Source organism: Diabrotica virgifera, chromosome 9 (genome assembly GCF_917563875.1).
Source record: "Diabrotica virgifera virgifera chromosome 9, PGI_DIABVI_V3a".
In the NCBI taxonomy this organism is placed as follows: domain Eukaryota; kingdom Metazoa; phylum Arthropoda; class Insecta; order Coleoptera; family Chrysomelidae; genus Diabrotica; species Diabrotica virgifera.
Window position 1 is genome coordinate 125,177,077 of NC_065451.1, and position 24,488 is coordinate 125,201,564.

At 33.8% G+C, this 24,488-nt stretch overlaps 2 protein-coding genes across 2 annotated transcripts; one reads left to right on the top strand and one right to left on the bottom strand.

The window, feature by feature from the left end:
* The first annotated feature begins 1,852 nt into the window (after positions 1–1,852).
* On the top strand, positions 1,853–17,710 carry LOC114341224 (uncharacterized). Its single transcript, XM_028292019.1, has 3 exons — positions 1,853–2,077; positions 2,135–2,329; positions 17,486–17,710. Exons 1-3 carry the CDS (start codon positions 1,853–1,855, stop codon positions 17,708–17,710), a joined length of 645 nt encoding a protein of 214 aa, XP_028147820.1.
* Positions 17,711–22,346: 4,636 nt separating this feature from the next.
* On the bottom strand, positions 22,347–24,014 carry LOC126891317 (uncharacterized). Its single transcript, XM_050660493.1, has one exon. It carries the CDS (start codon positions 24,012–24,014, stop codon positions 22,347–22,349), a length of 1,668 nt encoding a protein of 555 aa, XP_050516450.1.
* Positions 24,015–24,488: the final 474 nt, after the last annotated feature.

Below are 24,488 nucleotides of genomic sequence, written 5' to 3' on the forward strand. Positions count from 1 at the left end.
AAAACGAATGGTGGGGTATGATTATCAATAAAATTTTCAAGAGTTTCCCGTGTAGATGGGACTTTAGATGAGCGCGGTTTTTTTGGTTTAGAAGATTTGGGTTTTGCAAACAGATTTTGTGATGAAATTGCTGAGTCTGAAGGAGGAGTATGGATCTCACCAATACTGCGTTTTATGGAAGAACTTGCGTTTTCGCAAGTGCTATTAGAGTTTTCACTTAGCTGTTGTGGCTTTATTACCTTTGGAAGTACTGGAGCAGACTCATTGGTAATGACAGAAGTCGAGCTTGAAGTTTTGATTGTAAGATTGGTTGAAATGGTTGTTTCGGAAAATTGTGGTGATGTATCAGTTTTATTGGAGTTTTCTGCAGTTGTATCTAATGGAAGAGGTGCTGATAGATTGGAGGATATTGCTTTAGGAGTTTGTGAAAACGGTATTGCCGCTGAATGTGGATGACTGAAAGTGTTGCTATGAGTAGGAGTATTAGTAATTTCTTGGTCATGGAGATTTGTAGGTGTAGGTGATATGCTCGGATTTGATAATGCATAACTTGATGACTGCTGAGTGTTTGGTAACTTGTGTAATATACTTGTTGGATCTGTTTGATTTGGTACTTCATTGTTTGAATCAATATGAGTTGATTCCGTTACTGAACTGTTATTGCATTGGGATGATATGTGTCCTGTATTTTTGCAAATAAAGCAGGTGAGTGTACCTTGTGACAAAAATATGCGGTAAGGTGTTTGGTCGAAATTTATTAGAATAGAATCTGGAATTGGTGATGTTATAGGGCTTACATAAACTTGCCTCCGAAAGCTCAATATGTGACTATATTCGGGAAGAGTTGAGCTAATTTTCAGAAATGTTATTGGGGAAATAAGCTTTAAACCAATATTCTGTAATTCTTCAACTAATACTTGATGAGGAATTGACGGGCAGACACCAGACAAGACTAGTCTTTCTGCTGGAGAGACAAGTCTCCGTGCTGTTACAATTTCGCCGAGTACTTCTATAGAGCCATGTTGTTGCATGAAATTATCTACTACGGTTTTGTTTGCCAAATACATGCAGATTCTATTATGAGATAATCTAGATGAAAAAATAATATTTTTTGGGTTGATTATTGTGCCCAAAGGAATTAAATAATCCTGCAGTTTAGCATTATCGATACAACTAAATACAATTGCTTGGGTCTTACTCGGAAAAGAGTTTGAAGCGGCTGATGCATAACTGTTTGTGATATTCGAACGTTGATTTACTGGACTGGTTAGATCGGAAGGTGTGTTTACATTGTGTGAAGTCATTTTAGCTGCGGTGGCGAAAGCTTCAGTCCGGCTCTGGTAAGTGACAAACCAACCGCATGCTAGCTAACCTCACAAAATGATTGAACGATGGTGTATATTTATTATTTGACGTTTTCTTTTCACAATAATAAAGTAATAATTACGTATAGATGACTTACGTAGTAGTATCTAGTAGATAAACACTTTAATTTTAAAAAACTATTTAATAATACCACTTGTTTTTAGTAAAAACTAGGAGTACAATATCGGTACAGCTTCACCATACCTTGCCAGGGCCGGTCTCTCCTATTGTTGTATTGTTTGGTAATATATATTCTTTTTTACCGATTTTGTTCAGAATGGATAACTATAAGATTATTCTTGGGACATCCGCAATACTGCTTGTCGCAGCAGCTATGAAACTGCGACAAGAGAAAAGTAAGAAAAAACACGGCGTTGTTGGGTTAGACCCTGGCTATCAAATGGCGATAAAAGTAAAGGCAATTTAAACCTCATAGAGGAGTTCAGTGAACCCTCTATATATTTAAATTATATCAGAATGGATGAGAATGCGCTTATTACATTTGGTCACACCAGACATTGAAAAGCAGACTACTAATATGAGGGAGTCAATCTCTGCAAAACACCGACTCATAATAACTCTTAGGTTCTTGGCAACAGGCAACTCTTATAGAAGCTTAATGTACGAATTTAGAGTGTCGAAATCAACAATATCAAAATTTGTGCCTGAAGTATGTGCTTTAATTTATAAACGTTTAAAAGATTACTTGAAAGTAAGTAGAATTTATGCTTCTTAAGAATGAGATGGTTTATTTTTATATTGCTTTTAGGTGCCTAATACTGCAGCAGATTGGCTGAATATTGCGGAAGAATATCAAAATATTTGGAACTTTCCACACTGCTTGGGAACCATGGATGGAGCTCCAAGTAGTGCTGGATCTACATTTTTTAATTATAAAGGCACCCACAGCCGAGCAAGACGTGTGGTAGAAAATGCTTTTGGGATTTTGGCCAATCGTTTCAGGGTATTTCAGTGTAATTGGTCTGTCAGCAGATAAAGTGGAAATAATTACTTTGGCCTGTTGTGCACTGCACAACTATCTAAGCAGTGGTGTGTGTGTGTGTGTGTGTGTGTGTGTGTGTGTGTGTGTGTGTGTGTGTGTGTGTGTGTGTGTGTGTGTGTGTGTGTGTGTGTGTGTGTGTGTGTGTGTGTGTGTGTGTGTGTGTGTGTGTGTGTGTGTGTGTGTGTGTGTGTGTGTGTGTGTGTGTGTGTGTGTGTGTGTGTGTGTGTGTGTGTGTGTGTGTGTGTGTGTGTGTGTGTGTGTGTGTGTGTGTGTGTGTGTGTGTGTGTGTGTGTGTGTGTGTGTGTGTGTGTGTGTGTGTGTGTGTGTGTGTGTGTGTGTGTGTGTGTGTGTGTGTGTGTGTGTGTGTGTGTGTGTGTGTGTGTGTGTGTGTGTGTGTGTGTGTGTGTGTGTGTGTGTGTGTGTGTGTGTGTGTGTGTGTGTGTGTGTGTGTGTGTGTGTGTGTGTGTGTGTGTGTGTGTGTGTGTGTGTGTGTGTGTGTGTGTGTGTGTGTGTGTGTGTGTGTGTGTGTGTGTGTGTGTGTGTGTGTGTGTGTGTGTGTGTGTGTGTGTGTGTGTGTGTGTGTGTGTGTGTGTGTGTGTGTGTGTGTGTGTGTGTGTGTGTGTGTGTGTGTGTGTGTGTGTGTGTGTGTGTGTGTGTGTGTGTGTGTGTGTGTGTGTGTGTGTGTGTGTGTGTGTGTGTGTGTGTGTGTGTGTGTGTGTGTGTGTGTGTGTGTGTGTGTGTGTGTGTGTGTGTGTGTGTGTGTGTGTGTGTGTGTGTGTGTGTGTGTGTGTGTGTGTGTGTGTGTGTGTGTGTGTGTGTGTGTGTGTGTGTGTGTGTGTGTGTGTGTGTGTGTGTGTGTGTGTGTGTGTGTGTGTGTGTGTGTGTGTGTGTGTGTGTGTGTGTGTGTGTGTGTGTGTGTGTGTGTGTGTGTGTGTGTGTGTGTGTGTGTGTGTGTGTGTGTGTGTGTGTGTGTGTGTGTGTGTGTGTGTGTGTGTGTGTGTGTGTGTGTGTGTGTGTGTGTGTGTGTGTGTGTGTGTGTGTGTGTGTGTGTGTGTGTGTGTGTGTGTGTGTGTGTGTGTGTGTGTGTGTGTGTGTGTGTGTGTGTGTGTGTGTGTGTGTGTGTGTGTGTGTGTGTGTGTGTGTGTGTGTGTGTGTGTGTGTGTGTGTGTGTGTGTGTGTGTGTGTGTGTATATCACAGTATCGAAGTGATGTGGATAAAAAAATCACTTTTAAATTTAGTATGAGCCAACAAGGGGGAAATAGATCAAACACAGAAGCACAAGAAATAAGAGAAAAGTTTGTACAATATTTTAATACTGTGGGAAGGGTGACATGGCAAGACGATAATTGCTAATCTTCTTCTTTCTTTCTTTTTATTTTTTATTGCCCTCCATCTTCTATGATCTTGTGCTTCCATTTCCCATTATTGTACCCAAAATTCTAGATAAATCGGCTTTAACATCATGCCTCCATCTTTTTCTCATATGGCCTCTGATTTTCAACCATCTTGTCTTTCAAAAAATACAGTCTTTACCACTCTGTTATCATCTTATTCAGTTAGCTTTTATATGTTTAATTATTTAGATTTTAAACTAAATTTTTAGTAATGTAGAGTTTAATCCTTGTTTAATTACCAGTCAAGTCATCTCTTTGAGGAACAAATATCATTCTCAACAGTTCATATTTCACTCGCATATGTAACAACTGAGAAATAATTGATGTGTACAGCGTTAATTTAGATTGTCTTATTAGCAGCTTCGATCTAATTAATGTTGAAATAGAGTATAATGCTCTATTTCCTGCAGTTATTCGTGCTGAGACTATCTTCTACGAGATTGTCAGCCAGAATTACTGCCTCTAGGTATTATAAATATAAATTATTTTAGTACTTCTAACTTGTGATCATTAATAGTTATGTTTTGGGTAACTGTTGGTTTTAGATTTTTGGTTACTTGAATGTATGCTGTTTTTTTTTCATTTTTTCGGAGACTCACAAGTCTATACCAAAATATTACTATTTAACAGGTTTAAGTGAACCTCTTCTACTAACAAACTTGTATTTTCATGTGGAACCTGACCATAATTTATTCTGGTTTGTAAGTATTGAATCTTTTTGTTAGTAAAATCAATATGAATCCATTTGATTTCATTAAGCTTAATTCTCCATGATTTATTCCAATTATTATTGATCTGATCTACGGAGTTCTGAAGGTTGTGTGTGTGCTGTCAGATTTCTTTGACTATGGCCTTAATCCATTAGTGTAACTAAAAATTACTCTTATGAGCTATCTCTTGTACCCATTATATTTTTGAATATTAAAAACCTATTTGATAATCATTTACAAATACATATTATAAGAACTTATCTCTTTCAGTGGTTGTTTTCTTTTTATATTGTTGTTTGAATTTTTTTTGAAATGATCTGCAAATCTCATTGCTTCTTGTTCCTTGCCCAAGTGCCATCGCTAGTCCAAATAGAAGGGTTTTCTATGATTGAATAGAGTAGAATTTGTCTCTTTATCATCAGTTAGTTCATTGAGACACTTCCCTATGGATTCATGTTGAATGTGTTTAATTTCTCGCTTTAGTTTATGTGTAGCATTGTTCACAACAGTTTTATCTGCTGGATAAAAGCTCAGCTGTTATCTGGTCCACCACCAATTAAAATAAATATGGGCTTCATACAAAATTGTCAGTCGCACCTGCACTTGTTGGAACACTATGTACTCGTTTCCCCCTTATACATTATCAAGACAGCAAAATATAAAAATAACGGGTTTTCTTCCTATGTAGGTTATACTGATTCGATTTTTTAAAAGTTTAGTAAGATTGTAAAATAATATAATGATGAAATTACAATAAAATGTGAAATAATCAAAATAAAGTGAATATATTTTTAACCTTTATGTAGGTAACAATTTAACAGTAATTATGGAAAAAGGTGGCTGAGAAGGAAATGACAAATACAGAAAAACTACTGTAAATAAAAGCAGGTTAAATCAAATAACCCAAGTCCGTCAATAAAGGTTCATCCTCTGGACATTGCAACCCACATGGGGCAGAATTATATGTTGCCTGAAGTTAAATCTAGGAAAATTTAAAACATCCTAACTTTAAAATAGCAATACGTACAATCTTTATAAACATTAACTACTTTAAAAGGTATGACCTTATTATTTTGGTGGATCAGGCATGCTATGTTGTAAGTATAACCGTCTTGTATTTTAACCTTCGTCAAAATTTAAAAACCATGTTTGTCTTAATTAAGGTTATAATTATTTTAGGAATTTAAAACCTGATGATGGAATTCTTATTCCGAAAAAGTTTGTTGTCTTGATGTAGTCCTTTTTCGGGATATATTTAAATATGTATACCTTTTAGAAACAAAGTTTAACATTTTTTTATATAATTAAATGTTCCAAAATGTTTTATGGTCTATCAAGAGAAGATACCCGAAAACTGTCATGTGAAGCCCAGCCTACAATAACATAGTGGTTTCAGCAAACTGACATACTTCAAACATCGCTTCACTTGCCTGGATGAAGGATTTCAGAAACGTCATTCCAATAATTTATCCCTCCGGACCCCAGAAGGGCAACCGGTTTCAATAAATTTAACGTTAAAATGTTTTTTTAGTAAAGTTTGACTTTTTAACTGTTGAACTGTTTTAAAGCGTTTCCATGTGTTTGGAGATGGTAGTCGCATCTATAATTTAGATTAGACAGGAACCGTTACCGTTCAAAAGTCCCAAAAATTGTTTGCAGAAAGAGGTCTACGACAGGTTAGTAAAATCAAGTGGCGAATGTGGAACGCTCTCAACAACATGTTGTATTGTTGGAGCATCTAGAGCAGCTACTCCTGATATGGTATTCCCGAGAGTACACGCTTAAGATTTTATGATAAATGGATCACCCCCTGAAAGTTTAGGGTACTAGCTTCCAAAACAGGTTGGATGAATACAAAGTGCGTTGTGCATTGTGCAAGTTGTTAGGCATTTTATTAAGCACACTGGTAGTACCAGAGAAAACCCTTTGTACAAGAATTCATCTGTACTCAGTAGATATATCTTAAAAACACCCTGTAATTATCTACGATAATTACTTTCAGTTATTTATGTCATCATAACAATATTACAACCTTCATTCGATTATATAAATATTGTTAGCCTAGATCACGCTTCACTAATAATTGCAGAGTCAATTATAAACACTTTTCATGGTCGATGCTGAATAGGCATTTCTAAAAATATAAACAGTAAAACTATAACAAGGGAATTCATAATATTATATTAGACATTCGTCATTCTATTTTGGTGATCAGACGTAATATTTCCACATTAAAGGTAGTGTCTCTTTCTACACGAGATGTTCTTTGGGTGCGGTGCTACCAGCTTATACTAATGCGAGTGTAAATAAACCAACTCAACAAGTAAGCGTATCAATTATTCCACCCCTCGGATAAGGGATAACCACCCTCACCGGGAGAAGATAGCCTTAGTGCCCAGGGCTGTCATATGGCGATCCAGAACCAGGGAAGAACTCAGGACTGGTAAACAGGACAGGTATGAAGAAACACGTCAATGTTCAGGCACCTAGACCACCTTAGACAACAGTGTGGTATATGTAAAATGGATGGAGACATCAGGCCGACGCGGAGCTGAAAATGGAATAGTATGGAGATGGAACATCGTGGGAACGTGCAGCGAGGACTTGTGTGCTACACAAGTAAAGTATAAACATTATGTGCTACCTTAATTACATTAATATATGTTTCAAGTTTACCTATTTTTACTTAATTATTCTATTCTATTACCAATATTTATCAACATAAAAAGATTTTTTTACCCTCATATTAAGTTATTATAGAACGCAATGATACAATTTTATATGATTTTTACATATTTATCAACGTATACTTTATCTTGGCTGACTTTTATTCATTTATTATTTGACTACTGATTTTTAGTACATTTTTGCAATTTTTTATGATCTTAATATTTGCTATCGTAAATATACCTATCAAAATAAATATACGATATAACAAATATACGCTATATGCATAATACATTTAAATTATTATTCTAACTACTTATTTACAAGGGTTAATATAACGTTATTTATTTCTGAATTTTTATTACTACTGCAATTTTTACATATTTTTACCATATATTGACGTATTATTTTATCTCTATATTTTTACTATATATCTATATACTACATATCTATATACACCGTAAGACTATCGAATTTATATTTTCGCTAAGAAGTGCAGAAGCTGGAAAAAAGAAAAAAAAAATATGTATAAATGAGTAGCAACAAAGTTACGTGGGAAGATTTTGTCAAAATAGTTGAGGAAATTGCACAAGAAATAGACAGGCAAAGCAGAAGAGTCTTAAAGAAAAAAGTTCCGAAATCTAAGGACATAAAGGAAGAAGTAACGACACAGCTAATTAAAGCTTATAACAAGTTCACACAATTGACTAGGAAAAACTGGGAAGCACTTTCGGACAAACAAAGGGAATCGTGCAACAAATATTTTGGAAAAATCAGAGACAAAGTTATACGCTCATTTCAAGCAGTAAATGTAAGAACAGTGGTTCCAAATTCAATACATCAACCAATCGACGAGGAAGTTGAAGAGGAACAAAGCGACGAGGAAGCAGAAGAAGGAAAAAGCGACGAGGAAGTAGAAGAAGAAATAATTAACGACGAAATAAAAGAGGAAAAAGGTGACATAAAACAAGATATAACAATATTAAACATGGCTTTGACAATCAATGAATTTTTGAATATCGCAAGCAAGATATTACCCAACGAGTTCGATGGAAGCGTAGGGAAATTACAACCATTTTTAGACGCATTAGAACTACTTGGAAAATTGGCAGAAGGTCATGAAGACACAGCTGTAACGCTAATAAAAACGCGACTCACCAATAAGGCTAGGAACCTAATAACCACAGAAGATACAATTCCACGGATAGCTGAAGCACTAAAGAAAGAATTAAAAGGTGATAATCCGAAGAATTTAATAGCCAAATTAGCCAAAAAAAGGCAAGGGCATAGAGATGCAGCAGTGTACGCATCTGAAGTGGAAGAGTTAGCAGAACAATTAAAAGTAGCATACATAGCGGAAGGAATGCCACTTGACTTAGCAAAGAAATATACGACGGAAGCCGTAGTAACAACAATGAAACGAAACGCTAATGCAGAGAAAGCTAAGCTAATACTGGAAGCAGGTAACTTTACATCACCGCAGGAAGTAGTATCTAAATTTTTGTCGATCGATACGACTGAAGAAAATGCACAAGGAAGAGTCTTAAATTATAGGACAAACTACGAGAATAGGAGAGGACAGCAGCAATACAGAAGAGGATACCATAACAAATATGACAGAGGAAGAAGAAATAACTTCGGACAACGGAACGAAGGAGAAGCAACGGATAATCAACGAAATTATTCGAACAGAGGATACAGACAATTTAACAATCAAACATACAGAGGAAACCAGAGAGGCGGACGTAACAGGAACGTAAGGTTACTAGAAATAGAGGACAGTCAAGAAGAGCAAGAAAACCAGCAGTTGGGGTTTTGAATGAACAAGAAGTTGGAAGCACACAGGCAGAAATAAAATATAACATTTACAACTTCGACCTAAACCTAACGAACTTTGTACGAATGAAAACAGGAATTCTTGAAAACACAAGCACTTTTATCATAGACACAGGAGCTGACATTTCAATACTAAAATGTTCACAAGATTTTATGAAGGAAGAGGTGAAACCAAACACAAAGGCGAAAATAAAAGGAGTCACTAAAGGAGAGTTGCAAACAATGGGAGAAGTTGAGACAACACTCGAAGTAAAAGGAACTCGATTCGAACACATCTTTCAATTGGTAGAACCTAACTTTCCAATTCCAACAGACGGAATCATTGGGAGAGACTTTATTTCTAACTTTCAATGTATTTTACGCAAACCTTAAAATGCACATTAAAGAGGACAACGATTGTTACATTAGTACGAAAATTCTGGATAATATAGACAATGACACCATAATAATACCGCCTAGATGTGAAATTTACAGAATCGTAAAAATTTTTCAAACGTTAAAGAAAGACAGGATAGTGGAACAGCAAGAAATACAACCAGGAATATTCATAGCAAGAGCAATTATTTCAAGTAATAATCCATACATCAAAATTTTGAACACAACGTACGAAACAGTAAATGTAGACGCAAGCACAATCAGGACGTTGGATATTAAACTATTCAATATATATAGGCTAGTCAACGACAGCAAAGACAGAAAAAAAGAATTACGAGAATCACTGAAATTAGACATACCAGAATACATACGAGACAACTTAGTATCGTTATGCGAGGAATATTCGGACATATTCGCCCTAAGGCATGATATGTTAACCTGTAACAATTTCTACGAACAAAAACTAAGAGTTAAAGACCAAACTCCGGTATATATCAAGAATTATAGGACACCTCATGCGCAAACAGAGGAATTAAATCGACAAGTACAAAACCTAAGAGACCAAGGAATCATAGAACCATCTACATCCGAGTACAACAGTCCAGTAGTACTGGTACCGAAAAAAGCTATAGATGGAGGAAAAGCATGGAGATTATGCATAGATTTTAGACAACTGAACAAGAAGATAGTTACAGACAAATTTCCATTACCAAGAATAGATTCGATATTAGATCAACTAGGAAGAGCAAAATGGTTTTCAGTTATAGACTTAATGTCAGGCTTTCACCAGATACCATTAGAAAAATCATCGAGAAAATACACATCGTTCAGCACAGAAAATGGAGCATTTCAATTTACCAGATTACCTTTTGGATTAAATGTAAGCCCAAATAGCTTTTCAAGAATCATGTCAATAGCATTTTCAGGATTAACACCAGACAAAGCATTTCTTTACATGGACGATATCGTAGTAATTGGAATATCCGAAAAACATCACTTAGACAACCTGAAAAAGACATTCGAGACATGTCGGAAATTCAATTTGAAACTTAACCCAGGAAAATGTCAATTCTTTAGAAGGGAAGTAACATATTTAGGACATGATCTTTCTCAAGAGGGAGTATCACCAGACAAAGCGAAGTATGCAGCAATTGAACAATATCCGACACCTCAGACAGCGGAAGAAACAAAGAGATTTGTAGCATTTTGCAACTATTACAGACGTTTTATTAAAAATTTTGCGGAAATATGCAGACCACTCAACAAATTATCGAGGAAAGGAGTAGAATTTTCGTGGACCGAGGAGTGTGAAAAAGCATTCAAAAAGCTTAAAGCATCTCTGACGAAACCACCAATTTTAAAATATCCTGATTTCAACAAACAGTTTATCTTAACAACAGACGCATCCAATGAGAGTTGTTCAGCAATCCTAAGTCAAGATTATAACGGAATTGACCTACCTATAGCATATGCATCAAGAAGTTTTAGTAAAGGAGAATGTAATAAACCTATAATCGTTAAGGAATTACTAGCGATTCATTGGGGAATTAATTATTTTAAATGTTACCTATATGGAGCACCAACATTCAAAGTAAAAACAGACCATAAACCGTTGACACACCTATTTGCAATGAAAGAACCAACCTCAAAACTCACGAGGATCAGATTAGACCTAGAAGAATATGACTTCGAAATAGAGTATATAACAGGGAAAAGTAACTACGCAGACAGCCTTTCAAGAATAACATTGCATCAACTAAAAAACCTATACATCGACAACGCCCATATACTAGCTATAACAAGAGCTCAAGCAAAAGAAAAGGAGAAAGAAGCAAGACAAACAAAGGCTGAAAGTGAACTCGCACTACAGCCAGAAGCCACCAAACAGACAGTAAGGAAGGTACTAAATAATTTAGAGGCGCATAGACTACCAATTTTGTCCTTTGGAGCAGAACTAATCTCACCAAGACTGAGCATTAGGGCCAAAAACAAAATAAAATGCAGCAAAAGCATAGCCACAGGATTGAATCATTTCGATTTAAACCAAGTGTTGGTACAGCTTGATAAGCTGGCGGTAGAGAATGCAGTACGTAAAGTAAAAATATACGTAAATGATATTATTTTTAAAATGTGCACAATTGATGAATTTATTAAAGAAGGAAATAAAAAATTGAAGAATATAGAAATATACATATGTGAAGTGCCAGAAACAATAAAAGATGACAAAGAAAAACACAGATTAATAGGAGAATACCATAATCACCCGATGTTCGGAGGACACGTCGGGAATAACAGACTAATTAAGAAGCTAAAGGCAAGATTCCGATGGAAAAATTTGGAAAAATACGTAAGAAAATACGTAAAACAATGCCACAAATGTCAAATTAACAAACCGAAAAGAACACATGTCGAAGAGTTCGTGATATCGGACACATCTTCCAAACCATGGGACATAGTATACATAGATACAATAGGTCCATTCACGAGAAGTAATGAATGTAATAAATACTGTATCACAATGTTGTGTGAACTGACAAAATACGCGGTCAGCATACCAGTGTGCAATAAAGAAGCAGAGACAATAGCAAGAGGAATCTTTGATCATTTCATACCAACATACGGACTCATGAAGCAAATAAGAACAGACCAAGGCACAGAGTATAAGAACGAAGTAATGCAGGAATTAACAAAGCTATTAAAAATAGAACACAACTTTTCAACGGCATACCACCCACAGTCCATTGGAAGTTGTGAAAAACTACACAGAACGTTGAACGAGTACGTAAGAGCATTCATAGACGAAGACAGAGAAAATTGGGATGTGTGTTGCAGAATGTTCACATACTGCTACAATACAACCCCTAACGCGTATCATGGATACACACCGTTCGAACTGTTATATGGCAGGAAGGTTAACCTACCGGAAGACCTTACACAGGAGATTCAACCATGTTACAATATAGATGCCTACTACAATGAGTTACGATACAAACTACAAAGCGCACACGAGAGAGCCAGAACCTTCTTATTAAAACACAAAAAAGAGCGGCAAGAAAAGAATAAGCTCACAGCAACACCACAACACTTTAAAATAGGAAACCTAGTCCTTGTAAAAAGGGAAGAGAATGGTAAGTTTGATAGTCTTTATGTAGGTCCTTTCACAATAACAGAAGGAAATAACGTTAATTGTAAAATCAGAATAGAAAACAATAAAATCAAGGAAATACATAAGAATAGATTATATGCTTACAATCCGAAAACACAGTGAGTGACAAGTGTTACGAAACAATGTTGTTAAACGAACATTTTATATTATTTATGTATTTGCGTAGGCTTAGGAAGTTTGTATATAAAATAAATTTTTTGTATTGATTACAACACAGTATGGGTTGGTAGCACGACTTGCAAATTTCCCTCCCCGTAGTCGGAAAATTCCTAAAAAGGGAAGGTGTACAAGAATTCATCTGTACTCAGTAGATATATCTTAAAAACACCCTGTAATTATCTACGATAATTACTTTCAGTTATTTATGTCATCATAACAATATTACAACCTTCATTCGATTATATAAATATTGTTAGCCTAGATCACGCTTCACTAATAATTGCATAGTCAATTATAAACACTTTTCATGGTCGATGCTGAATAGGCATTTCTAAAAATATAAACAGTAAAACTATAACAAGGGAATTCATAATATTATATTAGACATTCGTCATTCTATTTTGGTGATCAGACGTAATATTTCCACATTAAAGGTAGTGTCTCTTTCTACACGAGATGTTCTTTGGGTGCGGTGCTACCAGCTTATACTAATGCGAGTGTAAATAAACCAACTCAACAAGTAAGCGTATCAATTATTCCACCCCTCGGATAAGGGATAACCACCCTCACCGGGAGAAGATAGCCTTAGTGCCCAGGGCTGTCATACCTTCTTTATTGCTAATGGATAATCAAGTCATTTATGATGCATATATTATTGAAGCAATCGATTTATCTAAAAATAATTACAATCCTAACTATATCGCCACACTGTAGGAAAAGATTGTAGCCGTTTAACGTAGGTTTATTAAAGTCATTTCAAAGTTTCTATAATGCTACAGTAGATGCATGGATGATGAACCATCTCGGTCAGACATTTACAATTATTTATAAGGTAGTGAGCATATGCTTATATGCTGGGCATAGCATATCCACGAGCAATGACTTCAGTTAATATAACAAGCGCTTTTCGAAAAATCATTCGATCGGCATGTCTTCACTGAACAAGATTTTTTGTCAAGTTTTGTGACAGATAGGCCGCTTATTGCAGTTGAAGCTGTTGCTGAAAGTATAAATGAATATCCAGATGTAGAAAGGAGTGGCAACCCTGCATTGATCCAAGTAAAAAGCAATTTAAATTTCTACCTGACTCTTAGTGAGACATACAGTATGGTGCAAATGAAAGGAATAAATTCGTTATTTCTGTAAACCAGTGACTTTAAGGAAAAATCCCGAAATAGGTCGATTTTTATCTTTTAATTATGATATTTATTCATATATGTTATACTAGTGACGTCATCCATCTGGGCGTGATGACGTAATCGACGATTTTTTTTTTAATGAGAATAGGGCTCGTGGGCTAGCTCATTTGAAAGGTCATTCAATTCTCTATTTAGTAATATAAACATTTACATAACTATTTGTACAGGGTGTCCAAAATTTTTTTTAATTAAATTATTTGACAAAAACAAAGAAGAATGTAATATATTTAACTCAAAATACATTTTACTGTTTCCCGAAAACAGAAAAAAAATGTTTGTTTTAGAAAAAAACATTGCTTTTCGATTAAATTCAATATTCAAGCCAGCTCCCGTCAGCCACTTGTCTCTTGGAAGTTTGAACATTTAATTTAAGGGCAGCCAAAGTCCGAAAATTGACTAAAGTTTTTTGGGGTTATGATTGAAAATTATTCTCTGAAATCTTTTCTTTCCAACGATATATAACACATTATAGTAGAAAATATCCATGGTTACAAAATTGTTTTTTTACCGTCTGCACTCAACTTACCGTGTACCGTTAATTTTATAGAGTATTAGAGTGTTTTATGTTTTTGCAATTTCCCGAATACTAGGTTTTTAACTTTTGATGTCAAATATCTCTGGATCCTTAGATGACAGAAGGTCCAAATTTTTACAGTAGTTGTAGATAGATAATACCAAGTTCCGCGTTCCAAGTTTTATTGAAAAATGTACAAAAACAAGTAAAATAAATAAGAAAATCTAAACTTTTTTTGGGTTTTTTTGTAAGACTATTTAAAAAAAAATAAAATAAATGTTCCTTTCACTCTATCACACTTTCAAGTCTGACCCCCCCCCCCCCTAGTAAACTCCGTTATTTAAGACAAATATGAAAAATGCTCGGACCCGATAATTTTTATTTTAATAGTTATTTTATAACATAAAAAAATTGCCACCCCTTTTATCCCCTTCACTTGACAGCTACCACCTCAGATTTTTTAAATAGCAATGGGGGGCGTGCGATAGTTCGTTGGAAAGGGTTTGAAAAGAAGAGTTCAAAAAAGTATCACACTTTAATTTAACCTCAAGGATCTGTTTGTTAATAACGATTTATTGTTTGGAGATACACTTTGCGATACAACAATACAAAAGTCGATACACTGGTTTTGCTTTAATATGGGACATTCGGTATAACAAAATTTATTTAATTTTTATTCTTGAACGTTTATACCGAATAATTTTTTTGCAGAATAAATACTTTTGTGTCGTTTAAAGATATCGTGGTTCGAGCAATTTTTTAAATAATCTAGTTGGTGTGTCTAGCTTTTGACAACTGTCATAAAAACCAAGCAAGTGGCACTGTTGATTGTAAAGAATATTGACAAGAACTTGAGATTTGGTGAGCTTTAGTGGTGACCTGTGAATTATTAGTATTCAAAAGTCAAAACAATAAAAATGGCACCGTTTTAAACATTTTAAAAAAGCAAAAATTTTATCCCTATAAGATGAAAATGGTGCACGAATTGACAGAGTATGATCCAGATCGACGACTGCAATATTGTGAAACTATGGATAATAGTATTTCACAAGATCCAAATTATTTAAGACATATTTGTTTTTCCGATGAAGCTACATTCTGTTTAAATGGTCATGTACATCGACAAAACGTAAGATATTGATCTGACGAAAACCCTCGATTGTTTCGAGAGTGTCATACTCAATTTCCAAGTAAATTAAATGTTGGGTCAGGTATACTAGGGGATCACATTATAGGCTCTTTTTATCGAAGGCAATTTAAGGGGAAAAGCTATCTTAATCTGTTGGAGACACAAATAGTTCCTGCAATTAATGATGTGCTTAGAAACAATCCAGGCGAATTTACCTAAGATATTGTTTTCCAGCAAGATGGAGCTCCGCCTCATTACGCTGCTCGCGTTCGAAATTTTTTAGATAAATTGTATCCGAGAAGATGGACTGGACGTCGTGGATTCATTGACTGGCCACCAAGACCACCCGATCTTACTCCTCTAGATTTTTACCTATGGGGTTACCTTAAATCCAAACTGTATGGGAGCCAGTTGACGACACTTGATGAACTCCGTCAAAGAATAATCGAAGAATGTAATAGGATTGATATGCAGACCATACAAAGGGTTAGGGAGGCAACGAAACAAAGAATCTACTTCTGCCAGGAAGTAAATGGAGAACATTTCGAGCATCTCCTGCAGTAATATAAATTTTCTTTAGGATAATTTGGCAGTTCCTTTAATTTGAAAGATGTAATTTAATACATTATTTTTTGTAATAATTTTAAATAAAACCATACAAAATTTCAAACTTATACATTTTTGAATTCTTCTTTTCAAATCCTTTCCAACGAAATATAGCACGACCTCCATTGCTACTTCAAAAATCTGAGGGGGTAGCTGTCAAGTGAAGGGGATGAAAGGGGTGACAATTTTTTTATGATATAAAATACCTATATTAAAATAAAAATTGACGGGTCGGAGCATTTTTCATACTTGTCTTAAATAACGGAGTTTACTAGGGGGGTAAGACTGTATAATCCACACTGTATAATATATAAATGCAGTTAGTAAGAAAAAATGAATAAATATGTGTGTTCGAATGCAAATATGAAGAAAACTTGGCTATATCACAAATGGTTATAATTGTCAAAGAGATGATTATCACTCACCGTAAATTATTGTTTCGCCGGTAACAATAGCATATTGGTGTGTTGCAGACGCCGGCCGGCATGAAGCTGGTTTGGTGGTCCACCTCGACGCAGAGCGACCTAGTGGAATAAGATGCGACGTGATTCGGTTGACTGTTAACTCCGTTCTGTCCATAGATAACGTACCACCTGGTAACAAGGATAGCCAAGGTCAACGCACGTTTTTTTGGTGCTCGATACCGTAGGAAGGCACTGCTAGTCTTATTTTTGAACGTTGTTTCTTGTCACTTTATGTCATTAGTCATTGTCATTATTTTTTATTATTGTCTTTTTTCGCTTCTTGAGAAGAAAAGGACGCTTTTACGACGCCATATTTTGGTTTGCTTTATTTTTTTTTTTTTTTTTGTAAATAGTGCGGTATTACAATTTTGGATAATTCTTAATTATGGATTCGACCGAACTACATGAATACTACCAGCAAATAGTACCGTTTTCCAAGCCCAAGAAGTTATTTGGATATGTTTAGTAAATGGGTCAATGCTGTAAAGAGTCTATCATGTAAAACCTGTAAAGAAAAATTAAAAGTACTATTTTATTTTGAAAAACATTTTAGATGTCTCGTATTCCTGTCTTTCGTATTTCTCATTTATGTACAGCATCTATTTTCTGTCTACGTGGTCCTCTTTTAGGAATATCAATAATTATGTTTTATAACGTAAATAATTTTTATTTAATTTTCTTGTAAAATACATATCCACAATATTAATAATATTTTTGTTTTATTAGGTTCTAGTATTTATGTCTAATTAAATTTCGGTATTTTTCTTTTATGATCAGCATCTATTACTCTGTCTACGTGGTGCATTTTAATTGCAAGTAATTGTTAATTAAAATAGAAGCACGCAAAAAATATTTTAACATTTCGGTGGTAAATTAAGAAAATGTATATTGTTGCAGATGGATTTATCAAAACTAAACAAGGTTTCATCCATTGCAGATAAGAAGCCAATAATTATATTGAGGGATCTGACACGCGACGCACATTTTACAATTATAGCTGCGAAGGTGGTAAATGCTAAATACGGAGAAGCGGTTCTACTGGAGTTAGAGGAGAAAGTGGTATTCCTACCAAACCGCGTAACAAAGGACTATGTGTCATTCCTACCAGAATTTTCAAGCTAAAGATATTCCCTAGTATTCCGAGGAGTGCAAAACATCGGAAACGAACATCCAGCAGCCAAATTTGAAATTATCGAACATTAATTTTCGGTGAGGTATTTTTTATATATGTATTAAGAATATACAGTGGTTATCAATATGGAAAAATTCAATGTAACTAACAAATATTGAACAAACATTAAAAGCTACGAATGACAATTATTCACAATCCGCTTTTATAGAGTAAACCCCGTGTGAGCTCTATTATCGGAAATAATTCACAAAGGTACGATATCTTACCGAATTATAACCTGCGACCCAGCGAGATCGTTCAGTTATCGGAATAAAAATAGAAAGTGAAAAGTGTAATAACAATAGACGATGCCTTACAGAGTGCCAACACTTACGGCTATCTAAATAGCGTTAATCCATATAATCCAAGAATTAATTCAAGAGAACGTTGAAAGGTCACAAAACGAACAGCTATTGTATACATTATGGCAAAGAGCTGAATATGATAATCAGCAAATAATGATTGAAATAAATTATTTTCATTACCATGAGGTGAGTGAAATATATATACAATTATTAGGTAGTCAAATTTAAATTATACCGCTAATGTTAGAGGCCTTGTTAGTTTCGGCATACCAGCCACAAGCTCTTTGACTGACTGTTGATTGACAGCTGACAGATTATGATGAGATTAGAGGAGAGGTTAGAAAAATGAAGGTGACGAACACGCTTAAGATTTACGATTATGAAAGTTTGTTATATCAGATGAAATCGAGAAATGTATTAAGTTTTTAGTGCCATCCGAGTTTTATTTATGAAGCAAGACCAACAATTATTAGAAATAATAATCCGGATATTGAATATCATATAGACGAAGAAAAGCTAGCAATACAGCCTAAACTACTATATGGCGGTATTTAACAAATAGAATTAAACGGTATCGACATATTAAACAGAACATCATGTCATAATAGCGTTAGATACAAAAGTTGGGATTTAACCAACAGATATAGAAAAATCAAATACAGCACCATCTTAAAAGGGTCTTAGTTATGTATCTTGGTTTCTATTGTTCTCATCAGCACGTCAAAAGGGCCTTGTTCCTATCACGCTAACTAATATATGGAAAAATATTATAATTTTTTTTAATTTTTGTTTAATAGCAAAGCAATTAGAAGGTAATTTAAAAAATACGTCACACTAATTGATATATGGGAAAAATACAATAATTAAAGATCCATCAACATAAGGTTAATTTCTACTAGACATTGATATAAATATCCCGAAAATTAGTGAAAGTTTTTAAATCAGGTCCTTAGCACATTCAGTATATTGCAGTAAATACAGAAGTACTATTTTTACTGTATGCTCTCAGTTAGTTCACCTCACTCTTTAACATGAGTTCTCAAGATAGTGGTTATAGTTCATCAAGTTCTATTGTGGTATTCGATGATTCATCAAGTGAAATCAATTATAATACCGAACTAGACCAAGTTTTAAAAAAATTCGAAGAAGATGTGAAGAATGAACCATACTACTTGTTAGAAGCCTCCTTTCAACTAGACAGTTACATAATTAAAGTTGATCTCCAGCTAGACAGTTTACGGCATCCGTCATTTTATGTCAACATGCCATAAAAGAAGAATTATTCTACGGTGGAAGAATCAGTATAGACAAATTTAAGTGGAGTAACATAATTAACCTGTTTTTACAAAAGATGAATGATTTTTTCTATGCAGACGAGTTTGATCCTGTGGAGTTTCAGTGTGGAGACTACTGCAAGATACGATAATTGGTTTTGGATTCAATCAAATTCCTTGTTATTGAAAAACATGGTGTGGAATACTATTTAGATGAAAATGATGTTACGCAAATTCTACAAGTACACCACCGTATAGTGACTCATCGCATATCGTTGTTGGAAAATTTGAACTTTCATGCACATTATACAAATGTTTTTTTTTTGAAACAGAATTTTTGTATAGATACTAGTTTATATGATCCGTTTGAAGCTATGTCTGCGTTTTGTGAAATTTCTCCAGTTTGTTAAGCCATGCTATTTTTTTATTTAACCGTTCTATCATGTACGGGTTATTTTCCGAATAGTTAGATAATTAGGCACAAAAGTAACTAATCAATGTATATATTTATTAAAAATGAATTTAAATGTACCACATGATAAAAAAGAATTAATGGTAGAAAAATCAAAATCAAATATTTTATGTTAGTAGTATAGCTATAGTGGTTCTGGGCCCAAAATATCGGGCCCAGAATTCCTAGGACTTTTCCATGTTAATTTTTGGACCCAGAATTCCTAGTACTTTTCAATGTAAAATATCGGGCCCAGAATTCCTAGGACTTTTCAATGCTTTTTCTCTCTAGGACATATCGTCGAGGTTCGGTGAGGCTCGGTGAGGCTCGTGGTGGGGGATTTGGTTTATTAGCAGAAATGTGTGAATTGTGTGTTAGCAGTAACAACAAAAAATGGTAGAGAATTATGAAGTGCGAGATAGAGTGTCAGAGTTGTATAACGTTTTTTGGAGCCTATCAAGAGAAGCATGGCATGAGTATAAGGTAACGTCAGATCGTTCAAAGTTGTATCTAGCATGTGATTATGATGAAGCGGTAGGTGTTTGTGCTGCGTTCCTGAGCAATGATATTAATCTGAATACATTATGTGAGGACATAACTGATTTAGGATATGGTCAATATTGTAATGCTCTAATGCCAGATGAAGGGTTTTTTAGTGAAGAGGAAGAAGAGGAGGAAGATGAAGTCGATTAAGAATAGTAAAGAACAAAAAATGTTACTTTTGTGTGTGTATGTGATTTTAAAATAAAATAAAAATTTCATACTATTGTTTTTATCTGAGATTGGTTTTAGGTAAGAAGTATGACTAAGAAAGAAATAAAAGACATATTTTGTTATTCTTTTATTAAATTCATAGGTATACAAAACAAATGTCATTCAAATGTAGTATATTTATATAGATTCGTGATTTTAAAATAAAATAAAAATTTCATACTATTGTTTTTTTTATCTGAGATTGGTTTTAGGTAAGAAGTATGACTAAGAAAGAAATAAAAGAAATTTTTTTTTATTCTTTTTATTAAATTCATAGGTATACAAAACAAATGTCATTCAATGTAGTATATTTATATAGATTCGATATCTTCAGAGCAGCAGCTTGTTTGTAAAAGCTTTCGGCGTTCTTCCAAAAATAATCTCTGTAGCTGATAGGTCTATTTTGAAATTGTGTAAGTTTATAGTGTCCACATAAGATTGGGCTTTTGAATGGAACAATAGGATAATAATGGTCATTTGATCCTATTGTAAAACCACAGGAATAGTTTCCTACTTTCTCATCTTTACAGGTAACTGAGGAATACATTGGTACTGGATTTTCAGAACGGAATGCTAAATATTCATTTAAAATTATTTCATTGTGATATACTTCTGCAACTATAAAGTCACCATCGTCAATTTGGTATTCAGTATTAACAAACACAGTTTTGGATGCTGGAACTCCAATAATTTGTGTAACAAGAACGATAGCAAATAATAAATAAAAAAAATACATCTTCATTGTTGTGGCTCTTCAATACACAGTGAAATTGAAAATCTCTTGTAGCTGTATATATCTTTTAAAGAGAGAGAGAACTGGAGGGGGTAGTAGCGCCTTCGCATGAACTAAAACAAGAAAAAAATATAAAATTAAAAGTGATTCTTTTTGTATTAATTTTTTTATATTTTACGTTTTTTAGTGTGGATCTTGATGTATTCTTGTATGAAGGTCTTCTAAAATGGCAATTGAGGAGTTCATTCTTCTTCTTCCCACCCCCAAGGGAGAGTATCAGTTTCAAAATAATTGACTATTCTTTTATCATCAGTAGGTCTTAAGGCAACTTTATTTTGTTGAATAATGGTCATGAATTGTGTAAACCTCATGTTTTTTAGAAATGATAAGATTTTGGGTAGCGTTCGTAACTGTGTGATGAAATAGACAATCAGAATAATCTTTAAAGGTTATAGATTTTAATTCACTTTTTTTTATGCCTTTAGCTTTTTTAATACTATATTCTTCTTTTTCATTTAATACTTTTAATGCATACATTTTTGATCGTAAACCTACAAACTCAGTCATAATTTGACCACCATTTTCATCTTTCATTAATCCTAAAACTTTTTTATTACATAGTGGCATGTTATAGGCATTATTTACTGAAAAATTTGATGTGTCAAACTTATTTATATCAGCCCTCATATGCTCATATACATTTTCGTCGAAAATATGATAAATTAAAGAGTCAGTGTCACAATAAAGGAGTTTTGCGTTATCTCCAAATTTGTTTTTAGTATAGTTATAATGGAAGTCGTACAACCAAACTTTAGATAAATCTAAAATAGAAAAACCTATAAAAAGAGGTTTATTAAATGTTATTTGTGTTCCTTCATTTCTACAACTACAAGATTTTCATTAATAATAGATAGACTATGAAAATTGGGTTTTGAAATGTAATTTCGAACACCATAACGGCCTTCCCACTTTGATAGTAATTTACAGTCCTTGTATTTACGTACATTTTCACAGGTCTTACCGAAGAAGGAATTTGTCATCATTTTGTAATTATTTGATTCAAATTCATTTTTACTTTTTTTTCCTAAGTTCTGTATTTAGATCAACATATTTCTTCACCCAAGGTGCCTGATTGAATTTTAAGACTCTGTAAATTTTATCAAGTTTTAAACCTAGTGTTACTGCTTGTTGAAGAGCTCTGTAATGAATTATATAGTGTTTTTTATCAAATAAAGTTGTTAATAATTTTGTTACTTTGGATTTTGATATTGGTGGTATTAGATGTTCAGGACATAAGGGTAAATCTTTGTGTATATTAAATAGTTCTTTTGAATAAATAATGTCACATTCTAATATATATCCGATATCAGAGTTTTTATCAACGGTTGTAATATCTGACATCACATTAGGATCTATCCATTCAAAACCTCCATAAGGTAGAGAAAAACACATTATTGTACCATATAAATTTACAAAATCCCAATATATTAAGTAGGAATCACGATCTTGTTCATTATAGTCTTTACTCATATATTTGTTATTTGCTTTGCCATATCTATTGGATACTTGTGAAATTCCTCCTCGTAGACCTCGTTCGATAAACATTACTTTATCTATGTCATCTAATAACTCAATTTCTACTCCAGTAATCTTAAGACATGCATCAAATGATAATCCTGGAGCTGTGTAATAGTGAAGAGGATCTAAGCCATATGTTTTTAAAGAAGTTTCCCGAAAATTTTCAACAATATCACCTAATAATAATACGTCTGTAGTTAGATAAATTTCCGAAAAATCTTTTAACGTATTATTATGAAATTCTGTCCATATGTTGCATGCATGATTGTAATCATCATCACTAATATGTGTTTTAGTAAGAGTGCTATAAAAAGCATTTTTAGGAGGTAAATTTTCATCTTTAAGTTTCTCCCAAGAATCTAAATACTCATAAGGAAAAACACCTTTTCGTGTCAACAAATTAAATTGGATTTCATTTGGGAAAAACGATTTTAAAATTTTGTTTTGAGAAGTAGTCAAATAGGAGGCAAGCTTATCGATACTTTCAGACATAAATCTATAGGAATCGATAAATCGTAAACTGCATTTAGTACCTTGTACAAATTTTGTAAAGGAAATATATCTTTCTTTATTTAGAGGTAATATTTGAAAATTTCCTTCAATGTCCGTATTTAAATGTTTAATTAGGAAGTGACTATCATATCCCAAATTATGAAATACTATAGGTATCATAAAAGTTTCACGTAACTGTAAATTGCAACATTGATGTGAAGGACCCCTATAGGTTCCAGTCCTGTGGCAATGATCTTTGCATTTAATATCATCATCTGAAAAGGGTTGTGTGCAAATATAACATAATTCTGCATTTAAAAATTGATTTTCTTCTAGATTTGTCAAAGGTGTCATTGGAACAACGTTTGAATAGATATCATCCAGTTTTTTACTGATTAACCCTAATTCTTTAACAAACCAGGATATACAGTCCTCTCCTGTATAAATTTTAAATTGTGTTAATGAATCATCATATGAACATTTTAGTAGAAAAGCTACACTATAAGGTACATGATGTTGAATTTTTCTCATGTTCGCCGTTGGAATGGTAGGATCGGAATACTTTAATAGGAGACATTCTATATCTGCGTAAATGACAAAGGAAACTTTAATTTTGTTCTTAAAATTAGAAAATTTCAAGATTCTCTTATTCCAATTGGGAATTATCATTTTAGTATTATTCATTGTAAAACAGTCCACCCAATGTTGTTGAAGAAGAGGTTCAGATGAAAAATAATTTAAACATCGATCACATATCCACTTTTTAGTATTACTATTATTTAATTGTGTAAAAACTAATTTTGATAAATTTTTTATAAGGACATAATGGTAAATCTGATAGTGATCAATACAAATATTTTCAAAATTAATATTATTATCTCGATTGTCATATTCAATATTTTCATTTGTATAAGGAAGTATTAGTAGATTGACACGTTTTCTAAAGTCAAATTTACTTAAACAGACTGGTGCTATGCTGTTATGTTCAAAAATACCAAAAACGTTTATGGATATATTATTCATTTGTTCAAATTTCCATATATATTTTAATCTCATTGGGAAATCAATGTTATCATATTTTAGAACACTTGAAAAATGTGGATATGAGGATATTCTACTAGAATTTGTATTTGGTTGTACAGG

Excerpts from the sequence above, each read along its gene's own strand:
- LOC126891317 (XM_050660493.1), bottom strand. The coding sequence starts at position 24,014 with ATGATAATTCCCAATTGGAATAAGAGAATCTTGAAATTTTCTAATTTT.
- LOC114341224 (XM_028292019.1), top strand. The coding sequence starts at position 1,853 with ATGCGCTTATTACATTTGGTCACACCAGACATTGAAAAGCAGACTACT. Across the intron at positions 2,078-2,134 it reads GTTTAAAAGATTACTTGAAA|GTGCCTAATACTGCAGCAGA; the intron begins GTAAGTAGAATT and ends TATTGCTTTTAG. Across the intron at positions 2,330-17,485 it reads TTTTGGCCAATCGTTTCAGG|ATGGATTTATCAAAACTAAA; the intron begins GTATTTCAGTGT and ends ATATTGTTGCAG.